The sequence below is a fragment of the Molossus molossus genome, unplaced genomic scaffold (assembly GCF_014108415.1).
Source record: "Molossus molossus isolate mMolMol1 unplaced genomic scaffold, mMolMol1.p scaffold_m16_p_20, whole genome shotgun sequence".
NCBI lineage: Eukaryota > Metazoa > Chordata > Mammalia > Chiroptera > Molossidae > Molossus > Molossus molossus.
Window position 1 is genome coordinate 23,539,192 of NW_023425356.1, and position 21,960 is coordinate 23,561,151.

General features: G+C 46.2%; 1 protein-coding gene across 3 annotated transcripts in view; it reads left to right on the forward strand.

The window, feature by feature from the left end:
- The window catches only part of IL6R (interleukin 6 receptor), a 52,196-nt gene that overhangs the window by 17,166 nt on the left and 13,070 nt on the right, over positions 1-21,960 (forward strand). For all 3 annotated transcript variants that reach the window (XM_036272183.1, XM_036272184.1, XM_036272186.1), the window contains exons 2-8: positions 2,285-2,533; positions 3,455-3,578; positions 5,680-5,861; positions 6,121-6,287; positions 7,104-7,245; positions 17,869-17,921; positions 18,972-19,041. In XM_036272183.1, the coding sequence (XP_036128076.1) occupies positions 2,285-2,533; positions 3,455-3,578; positions 5,680-5,861; positions 6,121-6,287; positions 7,104-7,245; positions 17,869-17,921; positions 18,972-19,041 (987 nt within the window). The remainder of the gene's footprint in view (positions 1-2,284; positions 2,534-3,454; positions 3,579-5,679; positions 5,862-6,120; positions 6,288-7,103; positions 7,246-17,868; positions 17,922-18,971; positions 19,042-21,960) is intronic.

A 21,960-nucleotide genomic window follows, 5' to 3' on the forward strand; every position in this document is an offset into this window, starting at 1 on the left:
GCACATGCCCAGGTTGTGGGCCCTATCCCCAGTGGGGGGCATGCAGGAGGCAACCAATCAATGTTCTCTCTCATCGATGTTTCTATCTCTCGCCCTCTCCCTTCTCTCTCTAAAATCAATAAAGAAAAATTAAAAATAAATAAATAAAAAAGTTGTAGCACACATATGCACACACACACACACACACACACACATTCACACTCGGATATTTAGCCATAAAAAAAAGAAATCCTGTCATTTGTGACAACATAGATGGACCTCGAGGGCATTATGCTAAGTGAAATAAGTCAGACAGAGAAAGACAAACACTGTATGATCTCACTGATATGAGGAATCTTTTTTTTTTTAACCCTCACCTGAGGATATTTTTCTATTTATCTTTAGACAGAGTGGGAGGGAGAGAGAAGGCAAAAAAGGGAGAGAGAAATATCAATATGAGAGAGACACATTGACTTGTCGCCTCCCTCACAGCCCCGACCAGGGCTATGGATGAACCGCAACCGAGGTATGTGCCCTTGGCTGGAATCGCGCCCACGACTCACTGGTCCGCAGGCTGATGCTCTAACCACTGCGCAAAACTGGCCAGGGCTGATATGTAGAATCTAAAATAAATTAATAAATAAAAAACAACAACAACAAAACCAAACCCATAGAAAAAGAGGAGATTTGTGGTTACCAGAGGTGTGTTTGTAGAGAATGCCATGAAAGGGGTTAGAGGAACGTGTTTCCAGGTATAAGATAAATGAATACTAGGCATGTAATGTACATGACTATAGTTAACAGTACTTTGTTGTGTATTTGAAAGTTGAGAGTAGATCCTAAGTGTTCTCATCACAAGAAAAAAAGAAAACTTTTTTTCCTCTTTTTTATAACTATATGAGATGATGGATAACTAAACTTATTGTGGTGATCATTTCACAATATATGTAAGTCAAGTCAAGTTTATGCTGCACACATTAAACTTACACTATATGTCAATCATATATCAATAAAACGGGGGTGGGGGAGGGAAGATGATTAGGGCTTTTGAGAACTCTTTTATGCCCTCTGGGCATGGATGCATTCTCAGCGGACTCCGTCTTCTAGAGTAGATTTTTCTGATGTCCAGGGAGCCCTGTGTCTGGTGCCCCACCTCTGTGGCAGTGAATGTGTCCTTCTCCTGTCTTTGAGGGCAGGGTCTCCCTGCTGCCTCACTGTGTCCTCCTCACCGGTGCCTGACTCTGGGGCCTCCTTGAGTGTTCGTTGAATGTGGGATAGGAGGGAGGGCCTTTCTGTCCCACAGTGGGCGAAAGTAAGGCCTAAAGAACCTGCCCAAACTCACCCGCTACACAGTCCGTTCTCTCACCCAAAGTCCGAGGCTCCAACAGTGAACAGGAAAACCTGCTGCTAGCCTGGCATCTGTTCCTTACTTGCAGCCTCAGGGCAGAGGAGGAAGCTTAAAGGCAGTCTGTGTTACCAGGCAGGGCCCAATGCCAGGCAGAAGCCATCTCTGCCCTTTGATGCCCTTGTCCCTGGTCCCTGGACTGTGGCTGTGGTCAGTTTTCATAACCAGCTTCTGGCTTTGAGCGTGTTAACCTCCTGGAAGTCACGATCCTTAGCCCCTCCTCTCTGACGGGCACCTCAGATGGGTGGGAGGAAGGACAGTCTGCCAAGTGTGAGATAAAAACTCTCATCCCAAGCAAGAAGGCTTTGCAGGTCAAGGATACTGGTGCTCGTCCTCCAGGCCCAGGAGCAGGGGTGGAAGGTGAGGTCAGGTGCTCAGGCAGCTGCTGGGCCGCTACAAAATCCTGGGCCAGACGTATTGCTGCTGCTTGCTAAGAAGTGATTATACGTTTGGTTTGAAGGACCAAGTGTGCTTAATGTGGAACTGGCCATATTCCCTGGCCTCAGTGCCCTCAACTGGTGAGACTACTTTAATAGATTGGACGAATTTATATCTTAGAGTCTATGAATATAAAACCGACACTAAAAGAAAAGTTTACTTGTTCCTTGAATTTTGGACTCCATGCTGTAAACAGTGACAGGCCCTTAAAGAGTTTTCTAATCAAAGGAGTGGGGTGGCCAGATTGAGGCTTCCAAAGGCTCACTTGGGCAGCTGGGTGGAGAGGACCAAGGCTGGGGCATGAGGACGACTGGAAGGCTATTGCCAATCAGGCAGAGGCCTGGACCTCCGGATGGACTTGGGAGATGTTTAGTACTGCAGCCTCTTGTGGCTTCCCCAAATGAGAAATGAAGTCCCTTCTGCAGTTTGTGGTGGACTGCTGAGTGTCTGCTCTCTCCCCAGAGGTGGAGAGCGATGTGCTGACCAGCCAGCCTGGAGCCAGTGTTACCCTGACCTGTCCAGGTGCGGAACCGGGAGACAATGCTACGGTTCACTGGGTGCTCTGGAACCAGGCTGCAGGCTCCAACCACGCCAGGCGGGCTGGTTTGGGAAGGCGGCTGCTCCTGAGGTCCGTGCAGCTCAGTGACTCTGGAAACTATTCGTGCTACCAGGATGGCCACCTCGTCGGAACTGTGCGCCTGTTGGTGGACGGTGAGTTGTGTCCGCAGCGCTCTTGAAGACGGCTCCCTGTGCAGCAGCTCTGTGCTCCCCCGAGTCCCTGCCTGATCCTTTACATCCCACTGTGTCCTCGGCCCGTGGTTCTGGGGAAAGGCCCACTGATGTCTGCCAGTGAAACTCGCAGAAATTCCTGTTGGGTGGGTGCAACTGGCTGCTGGGGACACCATCAGCTGGCCTTGCTGCACAGTTAGGGCTTGAGGTGGACTGGTTAATAGCATGGGGCTGGGAGCAAGGTGGCCTGGGTTCAAATCCTCCTCCTTCACAGCTTAACTTCTCTGCTCCTCAGTCTACTCTTTGGTACAATAAGTTAATTTTATTTGCACTTACCTCAGAGTTAGTGCAAAGATTAAATGGGTTAATGTGTGGCTACTCACACATGTACATATGATGTTGAACTCTCGGCATAGTCTCAAATGAACTATTTTTATTTTTAGAACGAGCAGGTTCTGAGCTCCCTCACATCTAGATAAAGACGTCCTGAGCCGGATGCCCTGTGTGCCAGGCCCTGTGCTGAGGCACTTTCTTCTCTGGGTCCAGTGACCCTGTGAGGGCAAGCAGCATTATGCTTATTTGTCATCATTTAATTTTATAATCGAAAACCGAAAACAGGTTGGGCCTTGCCCAAGGCCACACAGCAGGCCCGTGTGACTCCAAAGCCTCTATGTTTTTTTATTGTTCTCTCTCCCCTTTAGACAAGTTAGCCCCTGGGTGTCTCCCATTACTGTCGTAAGGCCCTGTAATTTCCCAGCTACAACTGTGTGTGTGGCTGTTTGGCATGGTGTCCGGGTCACAGCTGGCTCCAGAGCAGGGGATGGAGAGGTGAGGAGGGCCAGGTGCTCACCTGGGGTGGGAGGTGAGGTGAGCTCAGCCCAGGCCCCGGGTGCTGCCTTTCAGTTCCTCCGGAGGAGCCTCAGCTCTCCTGCTTCCGGAAGAGCCCCATCAGCACCGTCTGCTGTGAGTGGAGCCCTCAGAGCCTCACCTCGGCCAGGACCAAGGCTACGCTGTTGGTGAAGAAGTTGTAAGTATCCTGGGCTGGGCTGTATGTTTGTGTCTATTTGTCCTCAGCTGAGGCCCTGGCGAGTGGGTGCTCTCGAAGGAGCCACGTAGGACTGGCCAGCCAGTGAGTCCAAAATTTTATCATTAGAAAATCATTCCTTTGGGATGAAGAGGAGGGAATGACAGATGAAACTAGGACAGATTCAAGGGCTCACCTGTGCTGGCCACTGTGCTGGGATATTTGTCCTAGTGACTGTTACGTAGGCATGGGAAGTGGGTGTTATTTTTCTCCTTTAACAGAGAACTGAAGTTTCGGTTAGGGTTAGAAACTGATTAACTGTTTAAGGTCATCTTGCTTGTAGCTCTGCTAGGAAATCAAACCCAGTCTATCTGATTTTATTCAAAAAAACAAAGGTTTTGGGCGTTGTTCTGAAAAAGATGCAAATGTCTGGGAGGGGAAGGGGAGCCCGCTCATTGTTGTGTCCAGGTGTCCTGACCCACCCAGTGAGCTTATCCAGCTCTTTCCATTTTAATGGCAGAGAGGAAGCGGTGACTGGGCAGAGAGGGAGCGGAGGTGGTGGGTGACAGTCACACCCGCCTGGGGGTCCCTTTGCACCAGGAGATGGTGTAGGGTGTGGGACCTGGGGTGAGTTCAGGCGGGGATGCAGAGGAGGGTGCGAAGCTGACACTGACCTCTCTGCAGTTTGGTCAGTCTCCATCCCGCAGCCAAGGGCCCCTCAGTCCAGGTGTTTCTGTTTGAGTTTGGGCTATCAGTCATCAGCATCCAAAAATCTGAACAGTGAGTTCAACAGGGTGGTTTGCTTGCCAGCGACAGCTGCCTAGACCAGCCCATAGCAAGTTTATTCAACTGATACTTTAAGTGGAATACTTGGTGCGTTTGTTTTCGGCATTTTGACAGTGAGAAAGAGAGAGAGAGAGAGAGAGAGAGAGAGAGAGGGGCATGTTAGTTCACACCCTCCTCCTGTCAGCAACCTCAGGCACTTCCATGCAACTGCTTGTCTGGGAGTCTCTGCCTTGAATGAGGACGGAGGGTAGGGAGCAACTGTGAGGGCCTTGGGGATGCTAGAACCCACCCCAACTCTACTCGGACCCTGAGACTGCTGGAGGTGAACGGCCCCTGGGAAATTTTGTGTATTCTACTTTGTATACGCATTTACGCCCTTGCCCAACTGTGCTTACTCACCCATTCGTTCCAGGAATGTCTGTGTTCAGTGAGTTCAGCATCTGCGGTGGGCCAGGTGCGGTACTAGGCTGAGGGAGACACTAGGCAAACAAGTCTGTGGTCCTGCCATCCAGCCCCACAGGGGAACAGATCTGGAAGCTGGTTGAGGATCCCACCTTCCCAGGGTTAGGTGGGATGGGAGGGGGAAGGGAGGGAGGCTCTAACTCAGACTGGAAAGATTGGGGTAGGTTTCCTAGAAGTTTGTTCTAGGCCTGGGGTTCAAACCCATAGCAGGAGGTTGGTGGGTGGTGATTCATCACCCCAGCGGCAGGGTGAGTGGCTGCCGTGGCCTCATATGCCCACGCATGTCATAAGTGGTGAAGTCTCAGGCTTCCAGGCCAGGTAGGGCGGTGCCTGACTCACCTCGAGTATCTCCAGCCACCCAGACTTCTTTTCTGGGCTCACCTACCAGAAATGCTCCCACTTCCTTGCAAATCCCTAGCACTTTGTGCGTCTGGAATGGCATTTCTAGTGGCTCTCTGCTAGCAGGCCTTGAGGTCAGGGTGGGGCCTCTCCATTCATTTCTGCTGCCCCCTCCTTGCCAAGAGCACAGGCCCTGGCAGGAAGCCAAGGAACCACCACTCCAGTGCCTTGGTGACCGAGTTCAGCGTCTCTCCTTCAGCACCTTTGACTCACCAGGTGCCAAGCTAGATGTTTGACACTCATTTTTCAATGAACCCTAACAACTCCCTATGAGGCAGGTACTGTTAATATTCCCATTTTCAAATGAGCAAACAAAGGCTTGGGGAGGATAATGTACTCCAAGTCACCAGAACTACCAAATGTGTAGCCGGGATGCAGACCCGGGGCGGACTGCAGAGTCCTCTGCCCGCCCCGAAGTGCGGAGACTGAGCGGGCGCTCTTGTTTTGTGTCCGGCAGTCAGCACGGCCCCATGGAAGACTCCCAGGAGCCGTGCCAGTATTCTCAGGAGTCCCAGAAGTTCTCCTGCCAGCTGGCAGTCCCAGAGGGAGACAGCTCTTTCTACGCAGTGGCCCTGTGCGTCGCCAGCAGTGCTGGGAGCAAGTCCAGCAGGACCCAAACGTTTAACGGCTACGGAATCTGTAAGCTCCTCCAGGACTCCCTCTGCACCTTCCGCCTGTTTTCCTCATGGGCTTGGGGGGCGGGGGAGGCTGGGGAGCTGGGGCCTTTGGGGCTTTCCTTGACAGAGGTCTGACTGGCTGACCAGGGCCCCGGCAAAAAGCGCAGAGGAAGTGCTCGGGCTGGGTGGCATCCTGTTGTGGGGGATTTTCACAGCCTCCGTGGTCTTTCTTCGGCACCACAATTGCCACCACATAAGAGCCATGCACCCTTTTCCCACAGTGCAGCCTGACCCACCTGTCAACATCACAGTCACCGCTGTAGACAGAAATCCCCGCTGGCTCAGTGTCACCTGGCAAGACCCCCCCTCCTGGAATTCATATTTCTATAGACTCCAGTTTGAGCTCCGATACCGGGCTGAACGGTCAGAGACATTCACAACGTGGATGGTAACTTCTTGTTCTTTGTTGTTGTTGTTAATCCTCATCTGGGGATATTTTTCCATTGATTTTAGATCTAGTGGAAGAGAGGCAGGGAGGGAAGGAGGGAGGGAGAGAGAGAGAAACATTGATGCAAGAGAGACATATCGATTGGTTGCCTCCCTTACAACCCTGACCAGGGCTGGGGATCGAACCTGCAACCCAGGTACGTGCCCTTAACCCGGAATCGAACTTGGACCTTTTGGTCCATGGGCTGATGCTCTAGCTGCTGAGCCAAACCAGCCAGGGCTCTTCTTTCACTTATAGATAGAGAAGTGCCCCTAGATACTCAGGGGTAGTAGAAAGGATACGAGGAAAAAAAAAGATGGGCTCTGAGTCCTGTTCTGCACTCACTACCTGAATGGCTCTGGATAAGTCTCAGCCTTTCTGAACCTTGGTGTCATCATTTATAGAATGGAAATACTAATGCCAGGCTAATCTCCCCTTTATAGGTCTATTTGTGAGTGAGAATGAGCTGGGAGTGAGTAGGGCTATGAGCATGCCAAGGATGTGGCCTACAGGACTCCACAGTACCTGGCCGGGGAGGGGCGGGACCTGGGCAATGACTTCCAGCTTCCGCCTGTGTTGGCCCAGAGGGCATCCATATTTCTGAGCTGCTAGGTGATGTCAGCCTTATGGAGAATCTCTGCCCAGCTGAGTCACCCACTATACCTCAGGGAGGGAGCAGCTGAAGGGCAGGGGCAGCCAAGGGCATCCATGTCTTTGTGGAGCTGCCTAACCAGAGCCACCCAGGCTCTGCCCAAGTAACTGTGCCTCTGTTCTCAGGTCAAGGAGCCCCAGCATCACTGCATCATTCGTGATGCCTGGAGTGGCATGAAGCACGTGGTGCAGCTGCGAGCCCAGGAGGAGTTTGGGAATGGCCTGTGGAGCGAGTGGAGCCAGGAGGTCATGGGCACCCCTTGGACAGGTACTGGTGGGCACAGAAGGGATGTTTCAACTTTGCTACTGTATCAGTTACTTATTGCTATGTAACAAGTTACCCCCAAACTCAGGGTGAGACAGAAACCATTTATCTGCTCACAATACTGAAAATGAGTCAGCTAGGCAGCTCTGGGCTGGTCTTGCCTGAGACAGTAAATGCAGTTGCATCAGGCCTGCATAATCCAAGGTGTACTCACATATCAGCATTTCCATGTTATTAAATGTCTGACAGTAGGTGCTGGCAGGTGGCTGGGGCCCTTGGTGCTCCCCCAAGCCTGTCGCCTTCCAGAAGGCCAGTCCAGACTCAAGGGGTAAAAATTATTTTACAACTTGCTGGCAGGAGCTGCAAAGAATTTGTAGCTATATTTAATCAACCATGGTTACTAATGCTTTTTATTTTAAAAAATATGTTAGCCCTGGCTGATTTGGCTCAGCGGTTAGAGCGTCGGCCCACGGACCAGAAAGTCCTGGGTTCATTTCCTGCTGGGGGCATGTACCTCGGTTGCAGTTTGTCCCCAGCCCCGGGTGGGGTCGTGTGGGTGGCAGCCACTCAATGTGTCTCAGGTGAGGATAAAAAAAATATATATATATATATGTTAAAGGCCCTGGTCAGTGTGGCTTAGTTGGTTGGGCTTCATCCCATGCACCAAAAAGGTTGCTGGTTTGATTACAGGTCAGGGCACATGCCTGGGTTGCAGGCTCGATCCCTGTTCTCACATCAATGTTTCTCTCTCTCTCTTCCTTTCCCTCCCTCTTTCTCTAGAAGTCAATAAAAATATATAAAAAAAAACCAGATGTTAAAATTAGTAATAATTGCCTTTGAGGAATTATTGAAATAAGTATGTTTGTTATAGAACATGAAAAATTCCACAAAAATATGAAGAATAATTATCAGTGGTATTCTTTACCAGCTAGAGAAAATCAGTGAGAACATTTTAGTATATATCTTTATTTTTTTCTAGGTGTATTTGTGTTTGTGTATTTTTATATGTTATACACATATACATATAATATATATATTTAATATATATATTATCAGCATTTCCATGTTATTAAATGTTACTAAATATTTTTGGAAATGTATTGTTTACTAATTGCAGAATTAATTTTTTTTATTTTTTCATCCTCGCCCTAGGACATTTTTGCATTTATCTTCAGATAGAGCAGGAGGGAGAGAGGGAGGAAGAGAGAGAGAAACATCGATGTGAAAGAGACACATTGACTGGCTGCCACCCACACGACCCCAACCGGGGCTGGGGACAAACTGCAACCGAGGTACGTGCCCTTAGTGGGAACCAAACCGGGGTCTTTCTGGTCTGCGGGCCGACACTCTAACTGCTGAGCCAAACTGTCCAGGGCAAATTAATATTTTCTTTTTAACCCATTGGAATTTTTAAAATGTTTTTATTGATTTTAGAGAGAGAGGGAAAGAAACATCAATGAAAGAGAAACATTGATCAGTTGCCTCTCCTACGTGCCCCAACTGGGGATTGAACTGAAATCTAGGTATGTGCCCTGGCCAGGAGTCAAACCCGCAACCTTTTGGTGTACAGGACCATGCTCTAATTAACTGAGCCACCTGGCCAGGGCACCCATAGAAATTTTTTTTAACGTTAAAATTTTCATCAGCCTCGGCTGGTTTGGCTCTGCAGTTAGAGCGTCAGCCTGTGGATTGAAGGGTGGCAGGTTTGATTCCTGGCAAGGTCACGTACCTGGGTTGCGGGTTCAATCCCTGGCCCTGGTCCTGGTTGTGCAGGAGGCAACCAATGAATGTGTCTCTCTCACATCGATGTTTCTCTCTCCCTTCCTTCCTTTCACTCTATCTAAAAGTCAATGAAAAAAATATCCTCAGGCCCGGCCGGTGTGGCTCAGTGGTTGAGCGTCAACCCATGCACCAAGAGGTTGCTGGTTCGATTCCTGGTCAGGGCACATGCCCAGGTTGTGGGCCCAGTCCCCAGTAGGGGACATGCAGGAGGCGGCCAATTGATGTTCTCTCTCATCAATGTTTCTATCTCTCCTTCTCCCTTCCTCTCTCTCTAAAGTCAATAAAGAAAAATAAATAAATAAATAAAATGTTCTTAAAAAAAAATCCTCAGGTGAGGATTTACAAAAACAAATTTTTTTTCGTCAGATTAATACATGCCCAAGGCAAAGAAGCAAAGAAGGGCTTATAACAACCAGTGTCCCTTGCCCCGCCCCTTCCCATTTCCAGTCCTGCTTTTTAGAAGGAGCTGCTTGACTTTCGGTTTCTATTTCTTCTGTAGGTACCCTCCTTAACTCTGAACAACAATCTAATATAACTTTTTATATTCTGAGAAAACAATCTGAGACATTATCTTTTGACTTTTTCCTATGAAAGCTTAAGGTTTAGTAGACCTAGACCCAGTGCAGGAATCTAACTATAACCCGGAGAGTGGTCACCTCGCTTCTGCTTAAATGCTTCCAGAGATGGAGAGCTTACTACCCCTTGTAGCAGTTCATTCCACTGTTCCCAGTGTTCTTATTGCAGAGTGACTTCCAGGCTTGTTTCGGTGTCAGATCTCTTTAGCCTATTAGTGTAATTGAACCAAATTAGTCGTTCTTAAATACTAGGTAATTTTAAAAGAAAAAAAATACTCATTTATTGAGTGTGTATGGATAAAAAGGAAAAGATAGAAATGATAGCCATTGCCCAAGCCTATCCCTACCCCTGCCACTTTTCCCACCCCTGGCCCAGGCCCCAGGGAGACCTATGTAGAGGCTGCACATTCTTCCCCCAGGATGGACGCTGTGAGGTGATGGTGTTTCCTCGGACATGGCTTCACAGTTCAGGTGTCCTTGTCTTTCTTGTCCTGGGAGAGCCAGAGGAGTGGGTTTGGGGCTTAGGATGTCCTCCTTATTGGATGTACACATAATGTCAAGTGCAGCTCATATCTTTGGTGCCTTCCCCATCTCCTGACCATCAAGAGTGGAGGCAGCTTTCTACTGGACACTTTTCTTCTTCATTTTTTATTTTTGTTAATCTTCACCCAAGGATATTTTTCCATTGATTTTTTTTTTTTTTTTAGGTAGAGTGGAAGGGAGGGACAGGAAAAGAGGGAGGGAGGGAGAGAGAGAGAGAAACACTGATGTGAGAGAGACACATCCATTAATTGCCTCCCGAACGAGCCCCAAACTTGGGTGGGGGTTTGAACCTGCAATCCAGGTATGTGCCCTTGACTGGGAATCGAACCCTTGACCCTTCAGTGTGCAGGCCAGCGCTCTAACTGCTGAGGCAAACAGATCAGGGCCCTGGTGAGTCTTTTTTTTTTTTTTTCCTCAAATGCTGGAGCAATGATTAACTTTCTGGTTGGTGGTTTGCAGGTTGTGAAGGAGGTGTGAGGCGGAGGGAGGGAGGGAGTGAGCGTGTGCAGAGTGGAAGGTGTTGCCTGGTGCTCAGGCTGTGTCCTTGTCTCGCCCTCACCCTGCCTCTCCTGTGAGTGTCTGGCTTTGTGGTTCATCCCTCTCTCCTATTCCCTCATCTCTCTGCCACCTTATGGCCTCCTTTTTTTTGTTACAGATGTTTCTCTGCCCCCATTGACACCCTCCTCCCGATCCCGCCCCTACCTCACAGCATTGTTGTCTGTGTCCATTGGTTATGCATATAAGTTCTTTGGTTTATTCTACTCCTCCCCCACTCCCCCACCTCCTCTGAGGTTTGTCAGTCTGAACTCTACTTATATGTCTCTGGGTCTATTTTATTCTTCCGTTTATTTTGTTCATTATATTCCACAAATAAGTGAGATCATGTGATATTTGTCTTTCTCTGATTGAATTATTTTGCTTAGCATGATGCTCTCCAGGTCCCTCCATGTCATCTCAAAGGATAAGAGATCTCTCTTACAGCTGCATAGTACTCCATTGTGTATATGTACCACAGCTTTTTTATCCACTCATCTATTGATGGACACTGGGGCTGTTTCCAGATCTTAGCTATTGTAAATAGTGCTGCTATGAACATGGGGATACATGTATTCTTTCTGATTGGTGTTTCAGGCTTCTTAGGGTATATTCCTAGAAGTGGGATCACTAGGTCAAATGGCAGTTCAATTTTCAGTTTTTCAAGGAAACACCATATTGTTTTCCATAGTGGCTGCACCAGTCTGCATTCCACCAACAATGTACTAGAGTCCCCTTTTCTCCACACCCTCCCCAGCACTTGTTATTGGATGATTTGTTGATGGCAGCCATTCTGATAGGTGTGAGGTGTTTTAATTTACATCTCTCTGATGATTAGTGACATCGAGCATTTTTTCATGTGTCTCTTGGCCATTTGTATGTCCTGTTTGGAGAGGTGTCTATTTAGATCGTCTGCCTATTTTTTAATTGGGTTCTTTGTCTTTGTTTTGTTGAGTTGTATGAGTACTCTATATATTTTGAAAATTAACCCCTTATCTGATGTATCATTGGCAGTTCTGCTGTCCAATATAGTGGGTTCCCTTTTCATTTTGATGCTTGTTTCTTTTGCTTTGCAGAAGCTTTTTAGTTTGATGTAGTCCCATTTATTAATATTTTCCTTTGTTTCTCTTGCCTTAGGCATTCTATCAGTGAAAATTCTGCTGTGTGTGATGTCTGATATTGCCTACATTTTCTTCTAGGATTTTTATGGATTCACTAGTTACATTTAAGTCTTTTATACATTTTGAGTTTATCCTTGTGTATGGTGTCAGTTGGTGGTCTAGTTTCATTTTTTTGCATGTAGCTGTCCAATTTTCCCAGTACCATTTATTAAAGAGGCTGTCTTTACTCCATTGTATGCTCTTGCGACCTTTGTCAAATATTAATTGAGCATAATGTCTTAGGTCAATTTCTAGGTTCTCTGTTCTGTTCCACTGGTCTATATGCCTGTTCTTGTGCCAGTACCAGGCTGTTTTGATTACAATGGCTTTGTAATATAACCTGATATCTGGTACTGTGATCCCTCCTACTTGGTTCTTCTTTTTCAAGATTGCTTGGCTATTTGGGGGTCTTTAAAAAATTTTTTTTTAATTCCTCACCTGAGGATATTTTTCTACTTATTATCAGATAGAGTGCGAGGGAGGGAGAGAGACAGAGAGAAACATCCATGTGATAGAGCCACATTGACTGGTTGCCTCCTGCATGAGGGACAAACCGCAACTGAGTTACATGCCCTTGACCAGAACAGAACCCGTGACTCTTTTGTCCACAGGCTGATGCTCTAACCGCTGAACCAAACGAGCCAGGGCTATTTGGGTCTTTTTTTGGTTATTATAGACTTTTGGAGTATTTGTTCTAGTTCTGTGAAATATGTCATTGGTATTTTAATGAGGATTGCATTGAATCTATAGATTGCTTTGGGTAGTATGGACATTTTAATGATGTTAATTCTTCCAATCCATGAACAAGGTATATGCTTCCACTTTTTTTATATTTCCTTCTATTTCTTTTTTCAATGTCCTGTAGTTTTCTGTGAACAGGTCCTTTACTTCTTTCGTTAAGTTTATTCCTAGGTATCTTAATTTTTTTGCTGCAGTGGTAAATAGGATTTTTTTTTAGTTTCTTTTTCTGTGAGTTCATTAGTGGTATATGAGAATGCCGTCGATTTCTTGATGTTAATTTAGTATCCTTCTACTTTGCCAAATTCGTTAATTAAATCTAGTGATTTTTGATGGAGTCTTCAGAGTTTTCTATGTACAATATCATGTCATCTGCAAATAATGACAGTTTCACTTCCCCCTTTACAATTTGTATCCCTTTTATTTTTCCTTCTTGTCTAATTGCTGTGGCTAAGACTTCCAGTACTATGTTAAATAAGAGTGGCAAAAGTGGGCATCCCTGACTTGTTCCTGTTCTTAAGGGAAATGCTTTTAGTTTTTGCCCATTGAGTATGATGTTGGCTGTAGGTCTTTCATATATGGCCTTCATTATGTCAAAATATGATCCCTCTATTCCCACATTGCTAAGTGTTGTTTTTTTTAAATCAGAAATGGGTGCTGGATTTTGTTGAATGCTTTTTCAGCATCTGTTGATATGATCATATGGTTTATATCTTTTACTTTGTTTATGTGGTGTATCACATTTTCCTGATAATTTGTCTTTATTTTAATTGTAATTCCAATTTGGTTCTGGGAGACGGTCTGTGTAGCTGCCATTCAATCTGCCACCATTTTTTTTCCTCCCATATTTTTAGTTTTTATAATATACTATTTAAACATGTTTGGCCTGCCATAGATCGGCCTGGCTCAGCAGTTAGAGTATCGGCCTGTGGTCCAGAGAGACCTGGGTTTGGTTCCCACTAAGGGCACGTACCTTGGTTGCAATTTGTCCCCAGCCTTGGTTGCGTCATGTAGGTGGCAGCCACTCGATGTATCTCTTTCACATTGATGTTTCTCTCTCTCTCTCTCTCTCTCCCCCTCCCACTCTATCTGAACAAAAAATGGAAAAATGTCCTTGGGTGAAGATAAAAAAAAAAAACAAAAAACCCCCAAAACCCCAAAAATCAATAAAGAAAAAAAATTTTTTAAAAATGTTTTATGTTCTCTGTTCTTTCCCCACTAGTGTTATTGAAATATAATTGACCTATAATATTGTAGTAGTTTGGGGTGTACAACATGATGATTTGATATATGTATATATTGTGAAATGATCAGCACAATAAATTTACTCAACTTAATCCATCACCACAAGTGGTTACAAATTTTTTTTCTTAGCAACTCTCAAATATAAATACAGTATTATTAACTATAGTCACCATGCTGTACATTACATCCCAGAAGTTACTGTGTTCTTCGTTCCTAATTTGGAAAGATGGGTCCATTTTTTAAAAAGAATATTGATGTCATTATTTAAACATTTATTAGTATTATTATTTTTAGATAGAGTAGAAGGGAGGGAGGGGAAGAGAGAGAGAAACATTGATGTGGGAGAGACACATTGATGGTTGCCTCCCGCATGATCCCTACTGGGGTTGGGGATCAAACTTGCAACCCAGGCACGGTACCTCTGACTGTGAATTGAATCCGTGACCCTTGGTCTGCAGGCTGGCGCTCTAACTGCTGAGCCAAACAGGCCAGGGCAAGTTGGCTCAGTTTGTAAACATTATTGTGTACCAGGCCAGTGTTAGGTCTTTTTAGTGTGTGATCTCGGGTAATCTGTGTAAGAGGAAGTCACCCCCTTGCTTAGAAATGAAGAAACACGGTCTAAAAAGAGGCTACATGCCTTGACCAAGGTTAGACATCTGGTATGAAGAAGGCCTGTGCCATCTTCTGCAAAGGATTTCCGTATTACAAAACTCAAGCAAGCAAACCCAAACCAATGAGCAAATTAATGGAGATAAGTTTCTTGTTTTAGAATCTTGTATGAAAACTCCCCTCAACTCACATCTGGTCTTCTACTAATCTCATTTATTAGAGTGTGGTCATTCATTTTATTATAAATATAAAAGTAGCACACAGGGGACAGTGAATGGCAGTTCCTTCCCCTCACACAACATGCTAGTGAAGTGAGGCATTAGGAAATATAAAATACACGAGGAGAAATATAAAATACTTCTGCCTAAACAGAAAAAGAATGTACCTCTCAATGTTAATACCTTCCCACAGCCTTTGTGAGTCTCGGTGTCCGTAAAACTGGGGTAACAGTGCCTGCCTTGTATGATGCTGTGAGGGTGAATGAGATGACAATACAGGCAGACAAACCATTTGGATCTGGTGTATAGTAAGCCTCAAAATGTTGGTGTTAGAAATACTGGTAATATATGAATTGGTATGCTATTAGCGTTATTAATCTTATTTCCATTGAGCCCCAGTTTCTCCATCTGGAAAATGAAAATCATTACTGATAATGATGTAAAAGTTGTTCCACTTTCCATCTCAGGGGACAGAATGATCTGAATTAGGGTTCCCCGTGGTCATCTAGGGAGATTTTTTAAAGTCTTGTTATGTAAGACTTAATTTTATTCTGCATTAGAAAACTTGTATTTGTTCTGGTAACATTCCTGGGTTATTTGAAATAATACCAAAATAAAATTCCCACTTTACCCCTGAAAAACCGAGTCACCAAAGGTAAAACATCCTTCTCTGGACCATGTTGCGGGTGGGTCAGAGCTGAGGGCAGAAACTATACAAGTCTCCCTTTCTTCCTAAAACATCTCTCTGGGTTTGGGGAGCATTTAAAAAATACTGATATTTGAATCCCATCCCCAAGATCCTGAGGCCATAGGTCAAGGGTAGAGCCTAAAAGGCTACAGATGATGCTGAGCATGGCTGGGTTTGGGAACCAGTGGACTGAATGAGCATCCATGGTCAGCCATACTTTCTATGTAGCGCTGCCCCATCTCCTGGGTTTAGCTTTCATTCTGGCACCCCCATACCCTCCATTCATTCTTCAGTCACTCTCTGCTCTGAGTCTAACTATGTTCTGCTGGGCTCAGCCGGAGGAGACACAAAGGAATAAGAATAAGGTCCCTCCCATTTATTCTCGGTTGATTTGGGGCTCACTTGTGTGGCCTTGGACCAGTTGCTGTTCCTCCCTGGGCCTCCGTTTGTTTCCTGTCATGTAACGTGTGGTCACATGACTGCTGGAAATTCTCTCCCAAGCAGAAAGCAGGGTCACCCTCTCCTCCACCCCCTTGCTAGTTATTTTACTCCTGGTGCAGGGAGGCTTGACATCTTTGTGTAAACCATTTCTGTGGTATTTTAAACTTCTTGACAGAAATGATAAACCAAAAAGAAAATACTTTAAACTCTGGCCGATGTGGCTCAGTGGTTAGAGTGTCACCCTGCAGACTGAAGGGTCTCGGGTTTGATTCCCAGTCAAGGGCACGCACCTGGGTTGCAGGTTGATCCCCGACCCTGGTCGGTGCTTGTTCGGGAGGCAACCAATCCATGTGTCACTCTCACACCGATGTTTTCCTCTCTCCTCTCCCCCTCCTCCACTCTCTAAAAATCAATGGGAAAAATACCCTCGAGTGAGGATTCAAAAAAAAAGAAAGAAAGAAAATACTTTAAATTTCAGAACATCCTACCCACTGCCAGTTCCTGGTCCCTTGGGCCCATGTTTGCTGCTGAGTCTGGCCTCAGGTCACACTCTTGCTTTGATTCCTGGCCTTGTGCTGCCTTGGAGGTTTCTGCAGAAACACTGTTCCCAGGGAGGGGGAGGGAGCTTGTGAGGTGCCTGGGTCCCTGTCCCTTCTTGAGCTAAGTGTACTAAATCCACCTAGGCAGATGAGAACTTGTTGTTTATGTTAAATATTTTCTATTGCAAAAGGTGCATAAAAGGAAATTAAACTTTTTTTTTCTTTATTGAGTTTAGAGAGAGAAAGGGAGAGGGAGAGAGAGATAGAAACATCAATGAGAAAGAACACCGATTGGCTGCCTCCTGCATGCCCCCACTGGGGATTTGGCCCACAACCTGGGCATGTGTCCTGACCAGGAATCGAACCAGCAACCTCTTGGTGCATGGGTCGATGGTCAACCACGGAGCCACACTGGTCAGACTTATTTTTTATTTATTTTTTCCAGTTTAACTGCGAAATAATGAACATCCATCACTATATATGTTTAAGGAATACAGCATAATGGTTTGACTTACACACTTTGTGAAATAGGTTTAGCTAACATCCTTCTTCCTATGCAGATACAACAAAAAGAAAGGAGAAAAGAAAATAGGAAAACATTTCCCCTTGTGATAAGAACTCTTAGGATTTAATTTCTTAACAGTAGTGTTATCGTCATCATAATTAAAGTGTTAATAGTGTTTACACGTGATGATGTGTATCCTTTCAATTTTTTACTTCCTGTGTGTGAATATATATTATGGTATATAATGTGATATACAATGAATAATGATATAAATATGTTTCTTTAGGAATTTTGGATCAAACTATATGATTTTTTTCTTGCCTTGCATTTTTCATATGACATTATAGCATGTCCTCAATATTTTTCTAAAATAGTTTAAGAAGCTATTGTAGTAGCCCTGGCTGGAGTGGCTCAGTTGGTTGGAGTGTCGTCCCCTGCACCAGAAGGTGATGGGCTCCATTCTCAGTCAGGGCACATACTCAGGTTGAGGGGTTCAATCCCCAGTCAGGGCACATGTGGGAGGCAACTGATTGATGTTTCTCTCTCACATCAATGTTTCTCTCTCTCTCTCTCTCTTTCTCCCTCCCTTCCTCTATCTAAGATCAATTAAAAAAAAGAAACTATTGCAATATATGGCGATATCATAATTTAGGTAGCTATGGTTAGATATTTGGTTATTTTTATTTATTTATTTATTTTATCCTCACCCGAGGACACTTTTCCATTTTTTGTACAGATAGAGTGGGAGGGAGAGGAAGAGAGAGAGAGAGAAACATCGACGTGAAAGGGACACATCGAGTAGCTGCCACCCGCACGACCAACCAGGGCCGGGGACAAACTGCAACCAAGATACATACCCTTAGTGGGAACCAAACCCGGGTCTCTCCGGACCACAGGCCAATGCTCTAACCGCTGAGCCAAACCGGCCAGGGCCCAACATTATGCTCTTAAATAACATTGTGATGAACCTGATTCTGCTTCTGCAGCCCATGAGACAGAGGACTTCAGGGTCCATGAATCATTAGTAATGATACTTCTTCTATCCACAGAATCCATGAGTGTTTCAACTGAGACCAAGGGGGAGGTGTCCCCCTCCGTGCAGGTGAGCTCATGTTCTGTAAAAGGGTCAGGGCAAGAGCGCCTATTGGTTAGCATTGTGTCTGGCACCAGACAGAATTTGGTTTAAATCCCAGCTCTTCCACTTACTAGCAATGTGGCCATGGGCAAGTTCTGTGTTGTTTTGAAGCCTCTGTAAGATGACATAATAGGGGTTCTCTCTTCCTGGGGCTTTTGTGGCCCTGTGGAGCGTGGAGAAGTGTGGGCCTTGGCTCGCAAAACTGCTCTGTCTAGTGGGTGCTGCTTTTGGACACCCCTAATGGCTTAGCAGAGACTCTGATTCAGTTCCTCCGAGCTCTTCCCTGTGGACTCCTGGTGTCATAATGATTTGGAAAGAGGATTACCTCTGGAGCTGCTTAAATAAATCCTGAGTAATCCAATTTCCCACCCAGCTGTCTCTCTTCCATGGTCCTCAATTCCTACATGCAAAGCTGGGAGGCTCAGTGCCTCTGGAGCCCGGCAGCACAGAGGAGGAGCCCGGGGTCCTGCACCTTACCCATCATCAATGCTGGACTGTCCAGGACCAGCAGAAACAACTCCAGGGTGAAGTCCAGGCCCTTGGGGCCAGAGAGCTCCCAACACAAGGTGTAGGGGAACTGACACTCAGAACCTGCCAAGGCACCAGGCTCAGAGCTTTGCATTTGCTATCTCATTTGATCCTTACATTAACTGAGATTCAGGAAGGACAACTGACGCCCACATGGCGTTAAGAAATCTGCCCAAGGTCACATAGCTAGTAAGTGGTGGATCCAGGATTCCAGCCTGTGATTTTCCTAGTAAGTGGTAGTACCTATGCCCTGGCACCAGACCCAAAGGGCAACTTGAGCTCTTGGTGGAGAGACAGATGGGAAGAAATCCTCACTTTGAACAGGCATGGTGTGGATGCAAATAATGCAGAATTGGAGAGGTTCATGAGATAGAGAAAGGAATGGCTTGGTGGGGGGCAGGCAGGGGGTTGAGGATGTGGTGCTTGATCTGGGTCCTGAATGATGACGGAATTTGCAGAAACAGGCTTAGTGAGGAATGTCTTTTTTAGGCACATACTACTAATGAAGACAATGAATATACTCTCCCCGATTATTCTGCAAATACAACAAGCTTCCCAGGTAAGCACTGGATACTTTTGTATTCTTATGGTCTAAGGGGCAAAAAAGGCTTATCTCTACAGAAAATCCTTTCTTATTTGGAAATGTTGACAGGGGATCAACCTGCTTAATGAAAAGGACCAATGGCAGAAATATTCTTTTATTACCTTATCTGTCCAAGTTAGATATTGTTAGCTAAGATATTATGAGGGGACTACAAGAAGAATGAGACAAATCAGCGAACTATTTCACAATTGGCCCGGAATACAAATGAATGTGTTACAAACAAAATGACGAGTCTGAAATGGAACACATGGGGAGGGAAATCTTTGGAGAGCCCTTGATTTCAGTGTTTCTTGTTTTCCTACACCCATAAGACCAGGAACTTACAACATTGGCATAGTGTGGCTGGTGTGGCTCAGTTAGCTGGAGCGTGTCCAGTGCACTGGACGGGCTTGGGTTTGATTCCCAGTCAGGGCACATACCTAGGTTTCAGATATTTCTCTCTCTCTCCCTCTAAAAAAAAAAAAAAAAAAAAAAAAAGGCTTATTATATTTGTATAGGTCACAGGCACTATGTTTGTTTTACTATTTGTATGGGACTCTTGGAGTCTGGACTCTGAAGATTCAGTAGTTGAACAAGTCCATCTGATGGCCGTCAGGCTTTCTGAAGAAGCCCTTGGCTTCACTGTCCTGCCCGCACCTGATGCTGGCTGCCTGAGCTGTGTCATCTTGGTTGCAAAGCCCTACCCCATGCGGTGCATCTAGGGCGGACCTGGGGCTAAGCTCAGCCTGGCTTGGGACACAGAGGGAACGGAACTCACCCCTGCTCTCCAGGAGTCTGCGGTCCACTGGCCAGGCTCTGACGAAGTCAAGTAGTAACTGTAACAGAGCAGAGTGTGATGCCGGGCAGAAGGGAAGCATAGGTAAAGTAAGTGGAATTTAGAGACTCGAGAGAACATGTGCCATTGGGGGAATCACAGAAAGTTGAAGGAGGAGGTGCCATTTTTAAGGAACCTTGAATAATATAGGTGGGATGGCAGGAGGTTGGGGCAGCAGTTCAAGGGTTACTGTGGAGAAGGGACCCTCTATCTACTCTTACCAGTGATCTCATTTAGCCCCATGTCTCTAAAGACTATCTATGAGCTGATGACTCCCAAATTTATATCTCCATCCCTTACCTTTCCACCACGACTCAGGTTCACGTGTCCATTGCCTAGCTGACATGTCTACTTGGATACCTACTAGAAACTGCACACTCATGTCCGAAATGCTCGATGCCTCTCTACTTCTCCAACCCAAATCTTTTCTTCTCCAACCTCCTCATCTCAGTAATGGGCACTACATTCTTTGGGTTGCTTGGGCTCTGGGGATCAGGCCTCTTCTACCCCTTATCCCATGTCCAGTCTCCCAGCAAGTCCTGTCAGTTGACCCATGAGAGATGTCCAGAGGCTGACCACTTCTCACTATCTCCACTGCCAGCACCTGGTCCAGCCCCTGCTGTCCTTCATCCTGCAGGACCTTAGGAGCTGCCTGTTGGTCTGCAACAGACTCTTCCAACCAGCAACCAGAACAACTCTTACAACAAAAACCCAAGCTCTCCCTGGCTCATAGCACCTCCCCTAGAGTAAAAGCCAAAGTCTTATCGAAGGCCCAAGTCTCTATGGGGTCAGGCCTCATCTTTAGACCTTGCCTCTTCCATTCTTCCTCTCACTTACTCCACCCTCCTTGCTCTTCCATACACGATCTACCTCAGGATGTTTGCATCTGCTACTTACTCTGCCTGGATACTCTTTCCCCGACCTCCACTTGGACAGCTCCTTTATACATCCAGGTGTCTGTTCAAAGCCTGCCTTCTCAGGGAGGCCTTTTCTGACCACTCGTCTGACCGAGCGCCCCCCCCCCCCCCGCAACCCCACTGACACTCTCTCCCCTTTCTGTGCTTTATTTTTCATCATTGCCCATATTACATACTTATTTGTTTGTCTGTTTCCCTTGATTAGCAGGTGAGATCTGGGAAGGCAGGAGCTTTTCTGTCATCCCTTTCTGTGTCTCCCTGCGGCCTAGAACAAAGCCCGGCACATGATAGGCACTCAAAAAACAGTAGGTTTACAGTTGTAATGCAAATAATACCACCATTAATAATAATACAAGAATAAATTCTGTGTTGTGCATACTTGAACTGCAAACCTCCTTTTGCCACATCCTGTATTTGTTGAACGAAGGCAGGAACAAATGCAAAAGGTGATGAGCTGACTAGTAAGTGAGTAAGCCAAGCGTACTGCTTCCATTAAACATGTCTCTGCCCAGAGATGCAGGACATACTTGGAGAGACCTGTCTTTATAGTCAGTGCCCACTACCACTCATAGAAAAGCTTGCATCCAGTGGGCACTTGAAGTGATGACTGGCAGGCAACATTTTCTTCAGCAGTGGGTGCCATTTGGGGCAGAAAAGCCCTAATTCTGAGTCCACACAGCTGCCAGTGTCTGGATGCTCAGTGGGAGAGAAGGATGGTTTTCCTCAGAGGTACTGTTGTCCAGACCAGGTCTCTCTCTGGCAGAACATGGTTGCCTGTGAAGCTTGTTCTTTCATTCATTTAAAGAAATATTCTGGTAAGCGTGCTCTGTGCCAGGCACCGTGTGAGCAGCTGGGAGGAACAGTGAAAAGGACACGTGGTCCCCACTTTCAGGGGGCTCAGACGGAAGGTGGAGCTGGAGAAGTAACCAGGGGGGGCACTTACCCAGCTTGGAGTGGGGTCATGGCTCAGAGGACATGTCCTCATCTCATCTGGGTCTCAAAGGCCAAGTAGGGACTGGACAGAAAAGGGGTGCAGCGGAGGGGGGAAGAGCTTTCTGGGAGAGATGTGAGAACATGCAGAGAGCCCTGGGATGGGAGAGAACTTGGCATGTGGAAGAGCGAATCAAGACCCTATGGCTGGGG